The 16,372-nt window shown below is 38.5% G+C and overlaps 1 protein-coding gene across 1 annotated transcript in view; it reads left to right on the top strand.

The window, feature by feature from the left end:
- Window positions 1–1,067: 1,067 nt before the first annotated feature.
- LOC110300628 (shugoshin 2-like) overlaps window positions 1,068–16,372 on the top strand; it is a 30,941-nt gene continuing 15,636 nt past the window's right edge. Inside the window, exons 1-5 of the mRNA XM_021170878.1 lie at window positions 1,068–1,300; window positions 9,470–9,595; window positions 11,510–11,685; window positions 12,583–12,660; window positions 14,191–14,276. Of these exons, the coding sequence (XP_021026537.1) occupies window positions 9,472–9,595; window positions 11,510–11,685; window positions 12,583–12,660; window positions 14,191–14,276 (464 nt within the window). The 5' untranslated portion in view covers window positions 1,068–1,300; window positions 9,470–9,471. The remainder of the gene's footprint in view (window positions 1,301–9,469; window positions 9,596–11,509; window positions 11,686–12,582; window positions 12,661–14,190; window positions 14,277–16,372) is intronic.

Here is a 16,372-nt window from a genome sequence, read left to right as displayed (position 1 = left end):
TATCTCCCTTAGAGCAGTCCTGATAGAAGACCCTAAGTGCTTGAAGATGACTGGAAGAAGAAACAGAAGGAGAATAACTAATCCTATAATAATTCCCAAATTTAAAAGAGAATTCCATAAGGAAAAAAAGTTTAATTTTTTTTTTTGTGCTTAAGAGAACTATAAAGCAAAATTGAACATCCAAATGTCAATGGCTCTTAAGGGATAATCTTTGTAATTTCCTGGTCTTGTACGACTTTAACAAAAATCACTGTTTCTGCTTTTGTAAACAAAAGCTTGCTTTGTAGGAGTAACAAATGCTCATAACCTCTAAACTCCCTATTTGTATTTGTTTATTTATCTATTTATTTATATATTTTGTTTTTTTCAAGACAGGGTTTCTCTGTATAGTCCTGGCTATCCTGGAACTCACTCTGTAGACCAGGCTGGCTTCTAACTCAGAAATCTGCATATACATATATACATATAAACACACACACATATATATGTATATACATATATATGTATACACACACACACACATATATATATATACCATTTGTGAAAAGAACCAAACTGATTTGAAAAAGAAGACTAGCACATTTTAAAATATAGTTGTGATAGTTACAAATGCCACTCTGAGTACTCTGCTAAAATGGAGTTATCACTGCTGCTCTTCCAAGTACAAAATTAAGAAAGGCTTTTTAAGTGAAGTGTAAAGAAGCGAGGATCACGATTGGAGGGCAAGGGTGCAGAAACCAGATTCAGACAAGTAATCTCACAGTGAACAACACAAAGCCCTGCGAAGGACTTGAGGTGCCTGTCAACCCTTAGGGTGTCAGACTTATCCGTGGCGTCGCCTTTTCTGTTAGAGTTGGTGGAGATGGCTACCAGAGGTTCAGAGAGGCACTGAGAACCTTCTCTGGCAGCGGGTAGCATCCAGGCTCACGGAGCACCACTCAAAGCTCTCAGGGCATCCGGCCTCTTACATCTTCCACCGATGCGCCGCCTTCTTGGAATCTGATTGGCTGGAGAGGCTGCTTCTGTCTCCCGCGGAGTTTAAACCTGACTCCTAGGCTTCCGGAATTGTCGAGGTCCTCAGGCAAGTGTGGGCACCCACAGCTGAAGGGGTCGCCAGGCTGCGGGGATAGTGAGGCCTGCGGAGCCCGAACCCTTCTCAGCAGCTACTCCAGGCACCTTGCGCGGCGGCTTGGAGAGCCGGGATGCCCAGGCCGGACGCGGTGCAGGCTTTGGATCAGGGCGCTAATCTCTGTTCTGCCTTTGAGCTCCTAGCTGGGCAGGGGGTCACAGTAGCTTTCAGGTCAGTCTTGGGAGGGAAAGGGATCTAGGTCCCTGTGACCAGGTCTGAAAAGGCTGCTTGCGTGTAGATAAGGATGCTATAACCAGGCAGGGTCTCTGCCTAGCTTGTTTAGAACAGAACTAATAGCTTGGCTCCGATCTGGGTATTGGGAGCTGACACTTAAGGAATAGAGAGGCACTATAAACTAGGGGATGGCATGGGGGGAGGGGGGTACACGGGAGGGAGGAAAGCAAAGTTGTTCCATCAGGGTCTGTTTATTTCCCCCCTGGGAAGTGGGGTCAGAGGATAAGAAGAGGTCACAGCAGAAGGTCTGCCACACAGCTGTGGATGAGACTGGAGCATTGGACTGGAGGGAAATTTGAAGATCTGCAGTTAGCCTCCTTGCTTCCCTGCTAAGATTTCGAAGTGAAAACCTGCATTTAGCCTACCTACTTCCCTGCAGTTTTACGTTTTCCTTTGGGCAAAACTTCAGAAAAATTGAACTTTAATATTGAAACGTTGAGAGGAAACTTCTTCCCTGTTGCAGAAATTCATCCCCCAAGCCATCTTCTGTCAATTGCTTGACACCTTTCTTTCCACATCTGCTTAATGCTTTCAAACATGACCATTTTAATATGGGGCAGATTGTTTTCTACTGAAAAGTTCTTTCATGTGTTCATATTTATTTACTTAATTTTATTTGTAATTCATTTTTTACACTCCATATTCCATTCCCCGCCCTTCCCCACCCTTCGACTGCTCCACATTCCACACCTCCTCTACACCCCACCCCACCCCATCTCCACGTGGATACCCCCACCCCAGCTGACCTCTAAACTCCCTGGGGCTTCCAGCCTCTTGAGGGTTACGTGTATCATCTCTGAATGAACACAGACCTGGAAGTCTTCTACTGTATGTGTGTTGAGGGCCTCATATCAGCTGGTCTATGCTGCCTATTTGGTGGTCCAGTGTTTGAGAGATCTTGCAGGTCCAGATTAATTGAGACTGCTGGTCCTCCTACAGGATCGTCCTTTTCCTCAGCTTCTTTCAGCCTTCCCTAATTCAACAACAGGGGGCAGCTGCTTCTGTCCATTGGTTGGGTGCAAATATCTGCATCTGACTCTTTCAACTGCTTGGATCTTTCCGGGTGCAGTCATGATAGGTCCCTTTTTGTGAGCAATCCATAGTCTTAGTAATAGAGTCAGGTCTTGGGACCTCCCTTTGAGCTGGATCCCACTTTGGGCCTGTTGTTGGACCTTTTCTCCGTAGCCTCCTCTCTATTTCCATCCCTGTAATTCTTTCAAACAGATACAATTATGGGTCAGATGTATGGCTATGGGATAACAACCCCATTCCTCACTTGATGTCCTGTCTTCCTGCTAGAGGTGGGCTCTATAAATTCCCTCTCCCTACTGTCAGGCATCTTATCAAAGGTCCATCCCTGTGAGTCCTGGTAGTCTCTCACCTCCCATCTGGTGCATTCCAGTCCTCCAACCTCCTATTTCCTGAGGTTGCTTGTTTACATTCTTTCTGCTGGCCCTCAGGGCTTCAGTCCTCTTCCCTCACCTAATACCAGATCAGGTTCCCCTCTCCTGCCCCCGCGCCCCCCCCCACCATCCATTTTCCCTCCCAAGTCCTCCCCTCCCTCCCCACTTATGATTGCTTTCTTCTCTCTCCCAAGTGGGACTGAGGCATCCTTACTTGGGCACTTCAGTTTGTTGAGCCTTGAATTCTGTGGACTATACCTTGTGTATTCTGTATTTTCTTTTTTCTTTTCTTTTCTTTTCTTTTTCTTTTTTCTTTCTTTCTTTCTTTTTTTTTCTTTTTTTGCTAATATCCACTTATTAGTGAGTGCATACCATGCACGTCCTTTTGGATGCATGTCTGAGTTACCTCACTTAGGATGATATTTTCTAGTTCCATCCATTTGCCTGCAAAAGTCAGGATAACCTCCTTAATAGCTGAGTAGTATTCCATTGTGTAAATTAACCACATTTTCTGTATCCATTCTTTTGTCTTGGGACATCTATGTTGTTTCCAGCTTCTGGCTATCACAAATAAGGCTGCTATGAACATAGTATAACTTGTGCCCCTGTGGCATGGTGGGGCATCTTTTGGGTATATTCCCAAGAGTGGTATAGCTTGGTCTTCAGGTAGATCTATTTCCAATTTTCTGAGGAACCTCCAGATTGATTTCCAGAGTGGTTGTACCAGTTTTCAATCCTACCAGCAATGGAGGAGTGTTCCCCTTTCTCCACATCCTCGCCAGCATCTGCTGTCACCTGAGGTTTTGATCTTAGCCATTCTGACTGGTGTAAGATGGCATCTCAAGGTTGTTTTGATTTGCTTTTCTCTGATCAGTAAGGACTTTGAACATTTCTTTAGGTGCTTCTCAGCCATTTGAGAGATTCTTCAGTTATGAATTCTCAGTTTAGTTCTATACCCCATCTTTTGTTTAGGTTGTTTGGTATTTTGGTGATTAACTTCTTGAGTTCTTTATGTATTTTGGATATTAGCCCTTTATTGAATGCGAGGTTAGTGAAGAGATTTTTCCAATCTGTAGGTTGCCGATATGTCTTATTGACTATGTGCTTTGCCTTACAGAAGCTTTCCAGTTGTATGAGGTCCCATTTATCAGTTCTTGATCTTAAGAGCATGATCCATTAGAGTTCTGTTTAGGAAATTTCCCCCTGTTCCAATGAGTTCAAGGCTCTTTCCCACTTTTTCTTCTATTCGATTCAGTGTATCTGGTTTTATGTTGAGGTCCTTGATCCACTTGGACTTGAGCTTTGTGCAAGGTGACAAATATGGATCTATTTTCATTCTTCTACATACAGACATCCAGTTAAGACAGCGCTGTTTATTGAAGATGCTTTATTTTTTCCATGTATATTTTTGGTGTCTTTGTCAAAGATCAAGTGTGCAGAAGTGTGTAGTTCTATTTCCGGGTCTTCAATTCTATTCCATTGATCAACATGTCTGTCTCTGTACCAATACCATGTAGTTTTTATCACTATTGCTTTGTAGTAAAGCTTGAGTTCAGGGATGGTGATTCCCCAAGCTGTTCTTTTATTGTTAAGAATTGTTTTCAGTATTCTTGCCTTTCCAGATGAATTTGAGAATTGTTCTTTCCATGTCTTTGAAGACTTGTGTTTGGATTTTGATGGGAATTGCATTGAATCTATATATTGCCTTTGGTAGGAAGGCCATTTTTACTATGTTAATTCTGCTAATCTATGAGCATGAGATATCTTTCCATTTTCTGAGATCTTCTTCAATTTCTTTCTTGAGAGATTTGAAGTTATTTTCATACAGGTCTTTAACTTGTTTGGTTAGAGTTACCCCAAGATATTTTATACTATTTGTGACTATTGTGCAGGGAATTGTTTCTCTAATTTCTTGACCTGTTTATACTTTGTATAAAGGAAGGCTACTAACTTATTTGAGTTAATTTTATATCCCACCACTTTGCTGAAGTTGTTTATCAGCTGGAGAAGCTCTCTGGTAGAGTTTTTGGGGTCACTTATGTATATTATCATATCATCTGCAAATAGTGATACCTTCACTTCTTCTTTACCAATTTGCACCCCCTTGATCTCTTTATTGTCTTATTGTTCTAGCTAACACTTCCAATACTATATTGAATAGATATGAGGAGAGTGGGCATCCTGTCTTGTCCTAGTTTCAGTGGGATTGCTTCAAGTATGTCTCCATTTAACTTGATATCGGCTGTTGGTTTGCAGTAAATTGCTTTTATTATGTTTAGGTATGGGCCTTGAATTCCTGATCTCTCCAATACTTTTAACATGAAAGGGTGTTTTAGTTTGTCAAATGTTTTTTCTGTACCTAAGGAGATGATTATGTGATTTTTTTTTCTTTGAGTTTGCTTATATAGTGGATTACGTTAATGGATTTTTGTATATTAAACCAACCTTGCATCCCTGGCATGAAGCCTACTTGATCATGGTGAATGATCATTTTGATGTGTTCTTGGATTCAGTTTGCAAGAATTTTATTATTTTTGCATCATTATTCATAAGCAAGATTGCTCTGAAGTTGTCTTTTTTGTGTGGGTCCTTGTGCAGTTTAGGTATCAGAGTAATTGTGGCTTCATAGAATGAGCTAGGTAGTATTCCTTCTGTTTCTATTTTATGGAATAGTTTGAGGAGAATTGGTATCCAGTCTTCTTTGAAGGTCTGATAGAATTCTGCACTAAATCCATCTGGCCCTGGCTTTTTTTGGTTCGGAGGTTTTTAAAGACTTCTATTTACTTGTGTGATATGGGCTTGTTTAGATAGTTTATCTGCTCTTTATTTAACTGTGGCATATGACATATGTCTAGAAAACCATCCATTTCATCTAGATTTTCCAGTTTTGTTGAGTATAGACTTTTATAGTAGGATCTGATAATTATTTTGGTTTTTGCTGATTCTTTGTACTGTTTTCTTTGTTTCTATTTGGTTGATTTTGGCCCTGACTTTGACTATTTCTTGCCTTCTACTCCTCTTGGGTGAGTTTTCTTCTTTTTTTACAAGAGCTCTCAGGTGTGCTGGTAAGTTACCAGGGCACTTAGTGCTATGAACTTTCCTCTTAGTACTGCTTTCATTGTGTCCCAAAGGTTTGGGTGTGATGTGTCAACATTTTCATTAAATTCCAGGAAGTCGTTAATTTCTTTCTTTATTTCTTCCCTGACCAAGTTATCACTGAGTAAAGAGTTGTTCAGTTTCCCTGTGTAAGTGAGTTTTCTGTAGTATTTCCTGTTATTGAAGACCAGCCTTAGGCCATGGTGATCTGATAGGATGCACAGTATTATTTCAATCTTCTTGTATCTATTGAGGGTTGTTTTGTGACCAATTATGTGATTTATTTCGGGGAAGGTATCATGAGGTGCTGAGAAGAAGGTGTATTCTTTTGTTTTAGGGTGAAATGTTTTGTAGATATCTGTTAAATCCACTTGGTTCATAACCTCTCTTAGTTTCACTCTATCTCTGTTTAGTTTCTGTTTCAATGACCTGTCCATTGGTGAGAGTGAGATAGTGAAATCTCCCATATTATTATTGTGTGGGGTTCAATGTGTGTTTTGAGTTTTAGTAAAGGTTCTCTTATGGATTTGGGTGCTCTTGCATTTAGGGCATAGATGTTCAGAATTGAGACTTTGTCTTGGTGGATTTTCCCCTTGATGAATATGAAGTGACCTTCTTCATCACACTTGATAACTTTTGGTTGAAAGTCTATTTTATTGGATATTAGGATGGCAACTTCTGCTTGTTTCCTGGAACCATTTGCTTGGAAGATCTTTTCTCATCCTATTACTTTGAGATAGTGCCTGTCTTTGTTGTTGCGGTGTGTTTCATGTATGCAGCAAAATGCTGGATCTTGTTTGGGTATCTAGTCTGTTAGCTTATGTCTTTTTATAGGTGAGTTGAGTACATTAATATTGAGAGATATTTAAAAGAGATGACAGTTGGTTCATGATATGTTTGTATTTGTAGGTGTTTTTATGTGCTTGTGACTCTCTGCTTTTGACTTTGTTGTGAAATGCTTAATATCTTGTTCTTCTTTGGTGCAAGTATCTTCCTTGTGTTAGAGTTTTCCTTCCAGGATCCTCTGTAAGGCTAAGGCTGGGTTGGTAGATAGATACTATTTGAATTTAGTTTTGTCCTGTTATATATTTTTCTCTCCATCTGTGTTGATTGAGTGTTTTGCTGGCTATAGTAGCCTGGGCTGGCATTTGTATTGTCTTAGAGTCTACATTCTGACCAGGCTTTTCTGGCTTTCATAGTCTCTCTTGAGAAGTCTGGTGTAATTCTGATAGGTCTGCCTTTGTATGTTACTTGGCCTTTTCCCTTTGCAGCTTTTAATATTCTTTCTTTGCTCTGTGCATTGAATGTTTTGATAATTATGCGATGAGAAGATTTTTTTTTCTGGTCCCATTTATTTGGTGTTCTATAGGCTTCTTGTACTTGTATGTCCATCTCTTTCTTTAGGTTGGGGAGGTTTTCTTCTATGATTTTGTTGAAGACATTTTCAGGTCCTTTCAGCTGGGAATCTTTGTTCTCCTTTATTCCAATTATTCTTAGATTTGCTCTTTTCATTGTGTCCTGAATTTCTTGGATGATTTGGGTTAGGAGATTTTTATGTTTTGAATTTTCTTTGACAGTTGGGTCCTACCCTTTCCTCCACACCTGAGATTTTCTCTTCATTCTCTTGTATTCTGTTGATAATACATCAGTAATTCCTGACATCTTTCCTAGGTTCTCCATTTTCAGGTTTGCTTTCATTTGTGTTTTCTTTATTGTTTCTACTCCCACAATTAAGTCTTGGATCGCTTTACTCAATTCCTTCACCTGTTTGTCTGTGTTTTCCTGTATTTCTTTCAGTGAGTTATTGATATCCTCCATAAAGGACTCTATTATGTTTATGAGATAGGATTTTAGGACAGATTCCTGATTTTCAGGTGTGTTGGTGTATTCAGGGCTTGCTGTGTTGGGAGAACTGGGTTCTGGTGATACCCACATATTTTGGCTTCTGTTGCTTATGGTCTTGTGCTTGTCTTTCACCATCTGAATATCCCTGGTGTTTGTTGAGCTGGATGACTTTGTGGAGTCTTCTACTTTTGTCCCTGGGTTGCTTCAGGTCTCCTGTTAGGCTTGTGGCCCTGGCTATATCAGACCAACTGTGGGGACTTCCAACTGGGCTCTTCACAGAGGCAGAAAAGGTGCGGATCTGTTGCCCTGGGTGCAGTAGATCTCCTGGGGAGTCTTCAGAATGTTAGGTCTTCTGTGGAGTAGTCAAGCTGTTGTCCAACTGCCCTGAGTGCAGCTGAGCCTCAACTTCTCTGAGAGCAGCAGATCCTCAACTGCTCTTAGTGCAGAGGATGCTGTAGGATGGATTGGGATATGAAACCTTCATGGGAGCAGACCAACTAGGGGTCTGGCCCAGCAGCAAGGACCAGGTGGAAGGGGTGGAAGGGATAGAGGGAAGGGGAATGGTATTTGGGAGGGGGGGTTGGGTGATGGGTCCTGAGTCCACTCAGGCAGGACTCAGGGTGGGACTAGGAGTCTGCCCCAGCAGCAAGGACCAGACAAAAGCTCATATTTATTTCTATCAGAAATGTTTATCCAAGGAGCTGCTATGTGCAAGGCATTAAGAGGCTTTAAGAGTTCAGCAGAAAACAAATTTGACAGAAACTTGTGTCTGTCGGTCAGCATTGCCCAATCTCTGCTCTTCTCTGTGAAGATGCTTGTGAGGGCATTATGGATGCCCAGATAAATGAGAATCTTATCATTGGATCCTTACATTAAATCTGCAGACTGTGTATAGATTGAGAATTGTAAGTACCTGACTGGGTCACTTTGTACCCTACTATAGGACTGATTACAGGATGTGAAGAATGGGAGGGTGGTTAGGGTGGTTAGGGTGAGGAAGATAAAGATAATGTGGAACCTAGGGGACATGAGTAGAATAATGAGATTGTTCTGTGAACTCAAAGCAAGGAGCAGAGTGACTTGTGGAGGGAATGTAGGTTTGGGGAGTTGACTCCATTCAAGCACATAGCTCAGTAGCAGCATCTGCACCTCAGTAAAGATTTTTCTGATCTGTTTTCTGCCCAGGTAGCATTAACACTTCTTTAACATCTTGTGTGTTAAAGTCATTGTTCTCGTCATACTGTTTAATTATTTATCTCCCTGTTTCTATTACATTGTTAACCAGTGTAGATCATAAATCTAGACTTAATTATGCTTATACTTTCCTATCTTTCCAGCCCTCTTCCACTCCTTGAATGAGTCATTTCTTTTGTGCTTCCATGAAGGTCCACTTACCTGCCTACGGTTATACTTTGGCATAGTAACAGAACAGTGTCTGTCTCACACTGGACTTTTCCTTCCATGACAGCAGGGACCTTATCCTGTCATCTCCTGGTAGCCCATTGTGTCCGGTGGGAATGTAGATGTAATATAGGTTTGAATGGAAAAACAAAAGTATTTACCTTTTTGGAATTTACTAATTCTCCTGATCATATAAATTTGTATCTTGAGATTTTTATGCAAAGGGCTTTACAAATACTTATGTAGACAGTGTATTTTAAGTCATGGTGGTTGTGCTTTAGAATGGATCTTTACCAGTTTTTACTCTTATTAATCAGTACTATAGTCTTCTACCCCATCCTTTCTTTTCCTTTCACTTTAGAAATGGAGTACCCAGGGATAGAAGTTGAAGCTGTTACCTCTGGAATTCAGAGACGTGTGAAGGACAGAATTGCAAAGACAAAGTTGAGTGTTTCTCTTGCTTCAAAGATCAAAACAAAAATATTCAGTAAGTACCTACCTTATTTTAGCAAATATGGAAAACTACGAAAATGACTACTTTGTTAGCTGGTACTTTTTCTGTTTGATCTTTTCTGTCTGAGACTTTCAGCGATTCTGCTGAATGGTTTTGCTAATCTGCCCTTGGTGATAGCTGAACTGTAAGCAGCCCATGGCTGTTCTGTCCCCAGGCAGCTCCCTCTCAGCTTGCAAAGACAATACCAATATGACTTCTCTAGAAAAGAGCTAAATAGAGTAAGAGATTTGCTCTGCATTCTGTGGCAGTCAGGTGATAAGTCATGTAGAAATGCTTGGCCAAGATCAGGTATGGTAGTACATGATTTTATATAGGCCAGAGTTCACCAAGAAAGCACTACACACTTTGAAGATGAAATGAATCCCAGCAGTAAGGTGTTAGGAAGGCAAACAGACAAATAAAACCTCAAACAACAAAAACAAGAAGAAAAACAAAAACAAATAAACAAACAAAAAGCCCATGAAGATGGGAAACTCCCCAGAATAAACTTTTTTTTGCTCTCAAAAATTGTCTCAATGGTTTATGCCCATGTTGGCTACACTGGGGAATGTACTGTCTGCCTGCTGATGTTACACCCATTACTTACGACAGAGCCAAAATGTCTAAGTATCTTTAAATCAGGGCATTGCACCTACCCGGATCTGTAGGTAAATCTGAATTAGCCAGCTTTCTACAATGGTTATTTTCTGCTTCATTAGTCAGGACCATTTGGAAAACAGCAGGAAAATGTTATTTTAGATTTTGGATGTCCTAACCGGTTGTGATCTGTTTCTCTTGAGTATGCCAAGGAGAGCCAAGTGAAAGTACTCTGTACCAAAGATAAAGTCTGTTATGGATCCTTCCTTCCTTCCTTCCTTCCTTCCTTCCTTCCTTCCTTCCTTCCTTCCTTCCTTCCTCCCTCCCTCCCTCCCTCCCTCCCTCCCTTCCTTTCCTCCNTCCCTCCCTCTCTCTCTCTCTCTCTCTCTCTCTTTCTTTCTTTCTTTCTTTCTTTCTTGCATTTTTATTGTTACTTTTACTTTTGTACAGTCCAACTATTGCCCCACTTTTCTTTCTTTTTTTTTTAGATGCACAAAATGTTTCTCTGAATACTTAAAAAGGTTATATTTAACAAAACTTATTTTAGAAAGATATGTTAGCAAAGGCCTATAATTTTAGCACTCAAGAGACCAAGTGTGTGTGTGTGTTACTATGGAGTAAGTATGTTATTGGCATGTAGTAACTCTTAATTTAAATTATGAAAATATAATTATGATTTAATCATAATAAAGAACATAATACTCTTAAGGTGAGTTTAATCATTAACTCCTCACCAAAATGTCTTTGCTACAGTTTCAGTAACAATTTAAATCATAGTAACAAAGATTGCAGTCAGTTACTACAAAAGATATAATCATTTGGGCAGAAGTGAAGAGCCTAGAGAATTAGTCCTTTCATTTGAAGTTTAAGAAATGGCATTTGGGAGCAGAGGCAATTTTAGTGAGTTGTGGAGCCACAGAAACTTGTGCAAACATTTCAGATTGTCTACCCTACCTCCTGTGGGGTCATTGTCCTACCTTGCCTCCAGTCAAGGTGGGGAGGGCAGAGATGGGGGCAGTATCATTGCTCATCTGTGGCTGCTTTGTCTGCAGGGCTCCACTCACTTGGTCCCAGCTGCATGCCTCTCCACTTTTGTCTTCTCTCTAGCTTTTCTTTCTTCACTTTTAAGATCTGGGCACATTTTTTCTCTCTCTAAACTGTACTTATATTGCCCTCTTTTCCAACTGTCATTTGATGTCTATAAAGTAAACTGTATTTTTTTCTGAAATAATTTTGCTAAGGAATGTGGAATTTTATTCAAGAAATATAAGGTATAAGTTGAGTGTTAACTTTTTAAAAATATTTTTGCAGACAATTCTTCTATGTTCAGGATCTCTCTAAAGCACAACAACAGAGCACTAGCTCGGGCCCTTAGTAAAGAGAAAGAGAACTCTCGAAAAATTACTACCAAAAAGATGCAATTACAGAAAGAAGTAGAGAAACTGAATTTTGAGAATACCTTTCTTCGCTTAAAGCTAAATAACTTGGTATGGAAATTGTATTGTTTTGGACTCTCCATTAAAATGGAATCTTTTAACTACTTTACTATAGAAACTCTAAAAATGTTTCTTAAATTTAGTTGTTGTAGAGAATTATTTAACATCAGTATGCTGTGTAGTCTATACTAAAGGATATATACCTCTTGGTGATAGAATAGACATCTTAAATCTCGCTCTAAATGCATGCTGTGCGTACTATAAACCACTGTAACACCATGATTAACATTTGCTTGCTCACCATAAGCAAAACTTGACCCATTCATACATTTTAAAATGGTGAGTATAATTCCTCTAAATAATTGAAAGAGTCTGCACAATATTTCTGTTCTTCTTTAATCTTGCATTTCTTTGGCTACAAGCCAAATAGAATTGAGATTGTCCTTTCTTAGGTTATTCATTTTAGGTCTAAAATGAGTAGAAATTGGTTTAAAATGGAAAAAAATAGCCTTTAATACTTTGATTTAATTCATATTACTGACCAACTATGTTTGTTTTCCATGTGATATATGGTTATGTGAAAACAGAAAAATATCAGAAAATTGATAACTAGTGTCAAATGTTCAGTGTATCTGTGTGTTCATGGCTATTCTGACTGAGCACTAGTGTAGCTTTTGAGTGTAATGTGATCTCAGTTGAAAACAGTCACCAGGCATGATTTCATGTCTGTAATCCCAGTAGTTAGAAGCTGAGGCAAGAGCTTGCCACTAACAGTCTCCACTGTGTAGTTCTAGACTAACTGGGGTTACAGTGTGAGAACTTGCCTCAAAAATAAGAATAGAATCAAAACATTTTTAATTCACGTCTTCTTACATTGATGGTATCTATAAATGTATCATAACAAATTTCAAACCTTAGTTAAAAGAAGTCTTTATTTTACATGCACAGAATGAGAAGCTTAAAGAGATAGAATCACATGTGGCCAATGATTTGTTAGCTGCAATTGAAATGAGCAGTCTTTCTGAGGTAAGTGAATTCATGTGAGTAGGCCATTTTTTTTTTTTTTTTTTTAGCAATACTAAAGATAGTTGAGATTAAATAGCATCAAGGTGTAAGATATTCAAATGTGCAAAAAACTAATAGTAATCATGTAGAATGCATCTGCTTTATAATTGGTTATTGAAATTATTTCATTAAAATCTAATTTTGATTTAAAACAATAGATTAAATTTGATTTAAAATAATAGATTAAATTTCTCTTTGGAACATGACCCACCCAAAGGATTTAGAAACAAAGTCTTAGTAGAATGGAACTTATTTTAAAATAAAAAAAATCAAAAAATTATTGGTGTGAAAATAGGTAGATCCTATTTTATACCAGTATAAATTCCAGATCATTTAAAATATTGACACAAAATAAAGCACAGACATACCTAAGAGTCATTATCATCCATACATGAGTCAGGGGAAAGTTTTTCTGTGCCTCTGAGCCTGACCTAAGGAAGAACTTACCATTCCTGTGGGCTAAGGTCAAGTCCCTCATGTCAGTGATACACATTCTCAGGATTTGGTCCACTCCCCCATTGAGCCATTTCCTATTGTTAGGCACATGGGTTGTCTTTTGCTGTTACCTTGATGTCAGTGTAGAGTACTTTTCTCTCTTATATCATTATATTTGTTTCTTTTCTGGATTATATTGTGTCAGTATGCAAAAAACTTATTATAATTCCTCTTGAAAGCACCAACAAAAGCACATTCTCCTCAGCCACTGTCTCATTCATACTTTTTCAGAGACTTATTGCCACGTTCTCCTTCCTTTTGATTCACACTTCTAAACTTCTACATCACTATGGTGTTTCTGTAAGCCACCAGTGGTACTAGGGTGACCAGATCCCAGAGGCAGCTGTTGCTGATCTTTGGACTCTCAGGACACTGTTCTCACTAAGAGCCTTCCCCTCCTGTCTGCATGTTCTTTCAGCCTGTTTTTTTTTTTTTTTTGGTTTCCTTCCCTAACTGCTAAGTTTCAGAGTGCCCAAGACTTAGTTATTAGATTTGTCTATACTCATTCTTGTTAGGTAATTTTACCACTCTTTTTTTTAATTACTAACCTAAACTGATAACTTCCAAATGTCTGTTTCCATACTACATAACACATATGTAGTAGACATGAACAACTTATGTATAATTATAACTATCTTGTATATATATTAGTGTATATCTTTGTATTTCTATTTATAGGAAGTTTCGAAGGATTACTTAACAAAAATATCAGGAGTGATTATCACTGTAAAGTATGATGAAGGATGACCTATTTTAATCTTATCTTTATACTATAATTATTTACCTCTTAAAGCCCAAAGTAAAGGCTGGGTAGTTCAGTGGTAGAATAATTAGGTGGCATGAATGGGGTCCTGAGTTATTCTTCAGAAATACACATATACAGTTCAAGAATTTTGTTCTGTTTCTGTTAGTATCCTGGTATAATTTGCTATTTTAATGGCAAGTCTAATATAATAGATTATTTCTTACCATTTTCTTTGTTTTACTCAAAAATAGTTCCATCAAAGTTCTTCTTTCCTGTCAGCTAACAAGAAACAAAGGCCGAGTAAGCAATGCAAGCCTGCGCATCTTCCATGTGCAAGGTAACTGTTTAAAGCTTGGTTACGAATTGGCTTACGTGTTTGTGCCTTAGAAGATGAGAGATTGGTCTTTGAGTGGTTTTATTTACTCACATTCTAAAAACAGAAAAAAACAATTAGAGATAATGACTTATAAATAAATAATGCATAATGTTGCTTGGTTGAGTTAAACATTTCATAGACTTCTATTGTATACTTCAGTTCAGTACACCTTTAGTTACCTGTGCTAGATTGACACTGGCTCAGAGCACAGACTGCATAAAATAATCAGTGTTCTCGGTCAGCCCCTAGATGTGCTGCTATGGTGGAAATGGGAATCGTGTGTGGTGTCTTGTTAAGGCTGGCTCTTCAGGACTCTGAGGACAGTGTCCTCAAATGCAGATAAACTAAGTAGATTGTAGTAATTGCTACTTTTAATTACATTTCTTCTGGCCTTTTTTCTTACTGAGCAAATCTGATTAACTCTTTCCACCTTTCATATCATGTATACTGTCCTAATCTGTGAGATTAACTCTCATTTTGGCTATTCTCTAGTCTAAAGTCTCTTTCCTTTTTTGATTGACTTGGTTACAAGTCATCAAAGCATACCCAATTTCAAATTGGATATATTAAACAGTAAACCCTGAGGCTGAGAAATGTGAAATGACTTAAGGAGTGACTGGAATCTTTCCATCTACTTAATAAGTTTAATGTGTTTAAGTGTATACAGTCTATAGATATTGCATAATGTATATGTAGACATGAATTGCCTAAGTGTAAAGATCTTGTATTTGTGTAGGTATATGCATGTGTATATTCCAATGCGTAGCAGAAAATTAGAACGTTCCTTAAATAAGCATTAGTAGTGATTGTCCATTGGGTATTTTGGTTAAGGGGGAAATTTTGCACTTCAGTAAAAACATTAAATAAGTAGAGGCATTTCGTATATGAATACTGTCTTTACTACAGGAGGGGAAGAACTCTCGGATCATGCCATTTATGTCTGTTTTTATTTATTCCAGTTTGTTCTATTTTATTTACGTACAATCTGAATTGCCACCATTTTGTGCCAGTACATTTTATTAATGTATTTTTAAAGTAGTGAGTTGTATTATCTTATATCTTTATATTTCCAAGAACACATTGGGTGTGTAGTGGTGCAGACTTGTAATTCCAGTGTTTGGGAGGCTGATGCAGTAAAATCTCTAAGAGTTTGAAGCCAGCCTGGGCTACATAATGATTTCCAGGCCATGTTGGGCTACACAGTTAGACCCTATCTCAGTAAACAATCCAGAAACACACAATCAAGTATATTTGTTTGCCATACAAAAAAATTTCATTATGTCCTTTAATGAGATTTTGTTTGGAATATTTTATATACATTAAAGGTAGGTTTTCACACATAAACAGCATTATATGACCTCATCCAGAAGACCCTAAAGGACAAAAGTTACCAATGATCTCAGATATATCCCTGTAGCTTCCTCCCTGATCATCACCCAATGCCTGCCTACCCAAGGATTCTGACCTTAAAACAGCATACATCAATTTTGCGTGATTCCTCTAGTGATAAAAAAGTACTTTTAAAAATGTGACTTATGCTTATCATTGTTTGTAGGAGTTATCTATATTGTAGCTGTAAGTCCTCCTCATTGCTATTAAGTATGCCACCTGCATCTCTGTTCTGCCGTTCTGCTGTGTTTCCAGCTCTGATCTGTTACAAATAAGGCCGCCACATAGAGAGATATAGGTATCTCCTGCTTGGTGAATGAATCCACATTCTATTTGGTATAGAGTACCAAATTGTTTCTGGAGAACGGTCCTAGCAGCAGTGTGTGAGCATTCCTGTCCTATATCCTTAGTGTGTAGTGGTGTTAAATTTTAGTTTTTATCTTTACTTCTCTGATGACAAATGAAGTTAAATACTTGCTCATATGTGTTCTTTTGAGTAGTATTAATTTTTACTTTGTGTATCACAAGTGTTTTTCTCTGGCTCACATCTTTTCTTTTTTTGTTTCCTTGGGATATTTAGCTGAACAGTTCTTTATAAAGCCCAATTTGTGTGTGTGTGTGTGTGTGTGTTTGTGTGTGTGTGTGTGTGTGTTTGTGTGTGTGTGTGT

The sequence above is a fragment of the Mus caroli genome, chromosome 8 (genome assembly GCF_900094665.2).
Source record: "Mus caroli chromosome 8, CAROLI_EIJ_v1.1, whole genome shotgun sequence".
NCBI classification, from domain to species: Eukaryota; Metazoa; Chordata; class Mammalia; order Rodentia; family Muridae; genus Mus; species Mus caroli.
Note: the sequence above shows the minus strand (reverse complement) of the source record. Positions and strands in the feature narration are given on the sequence as shown.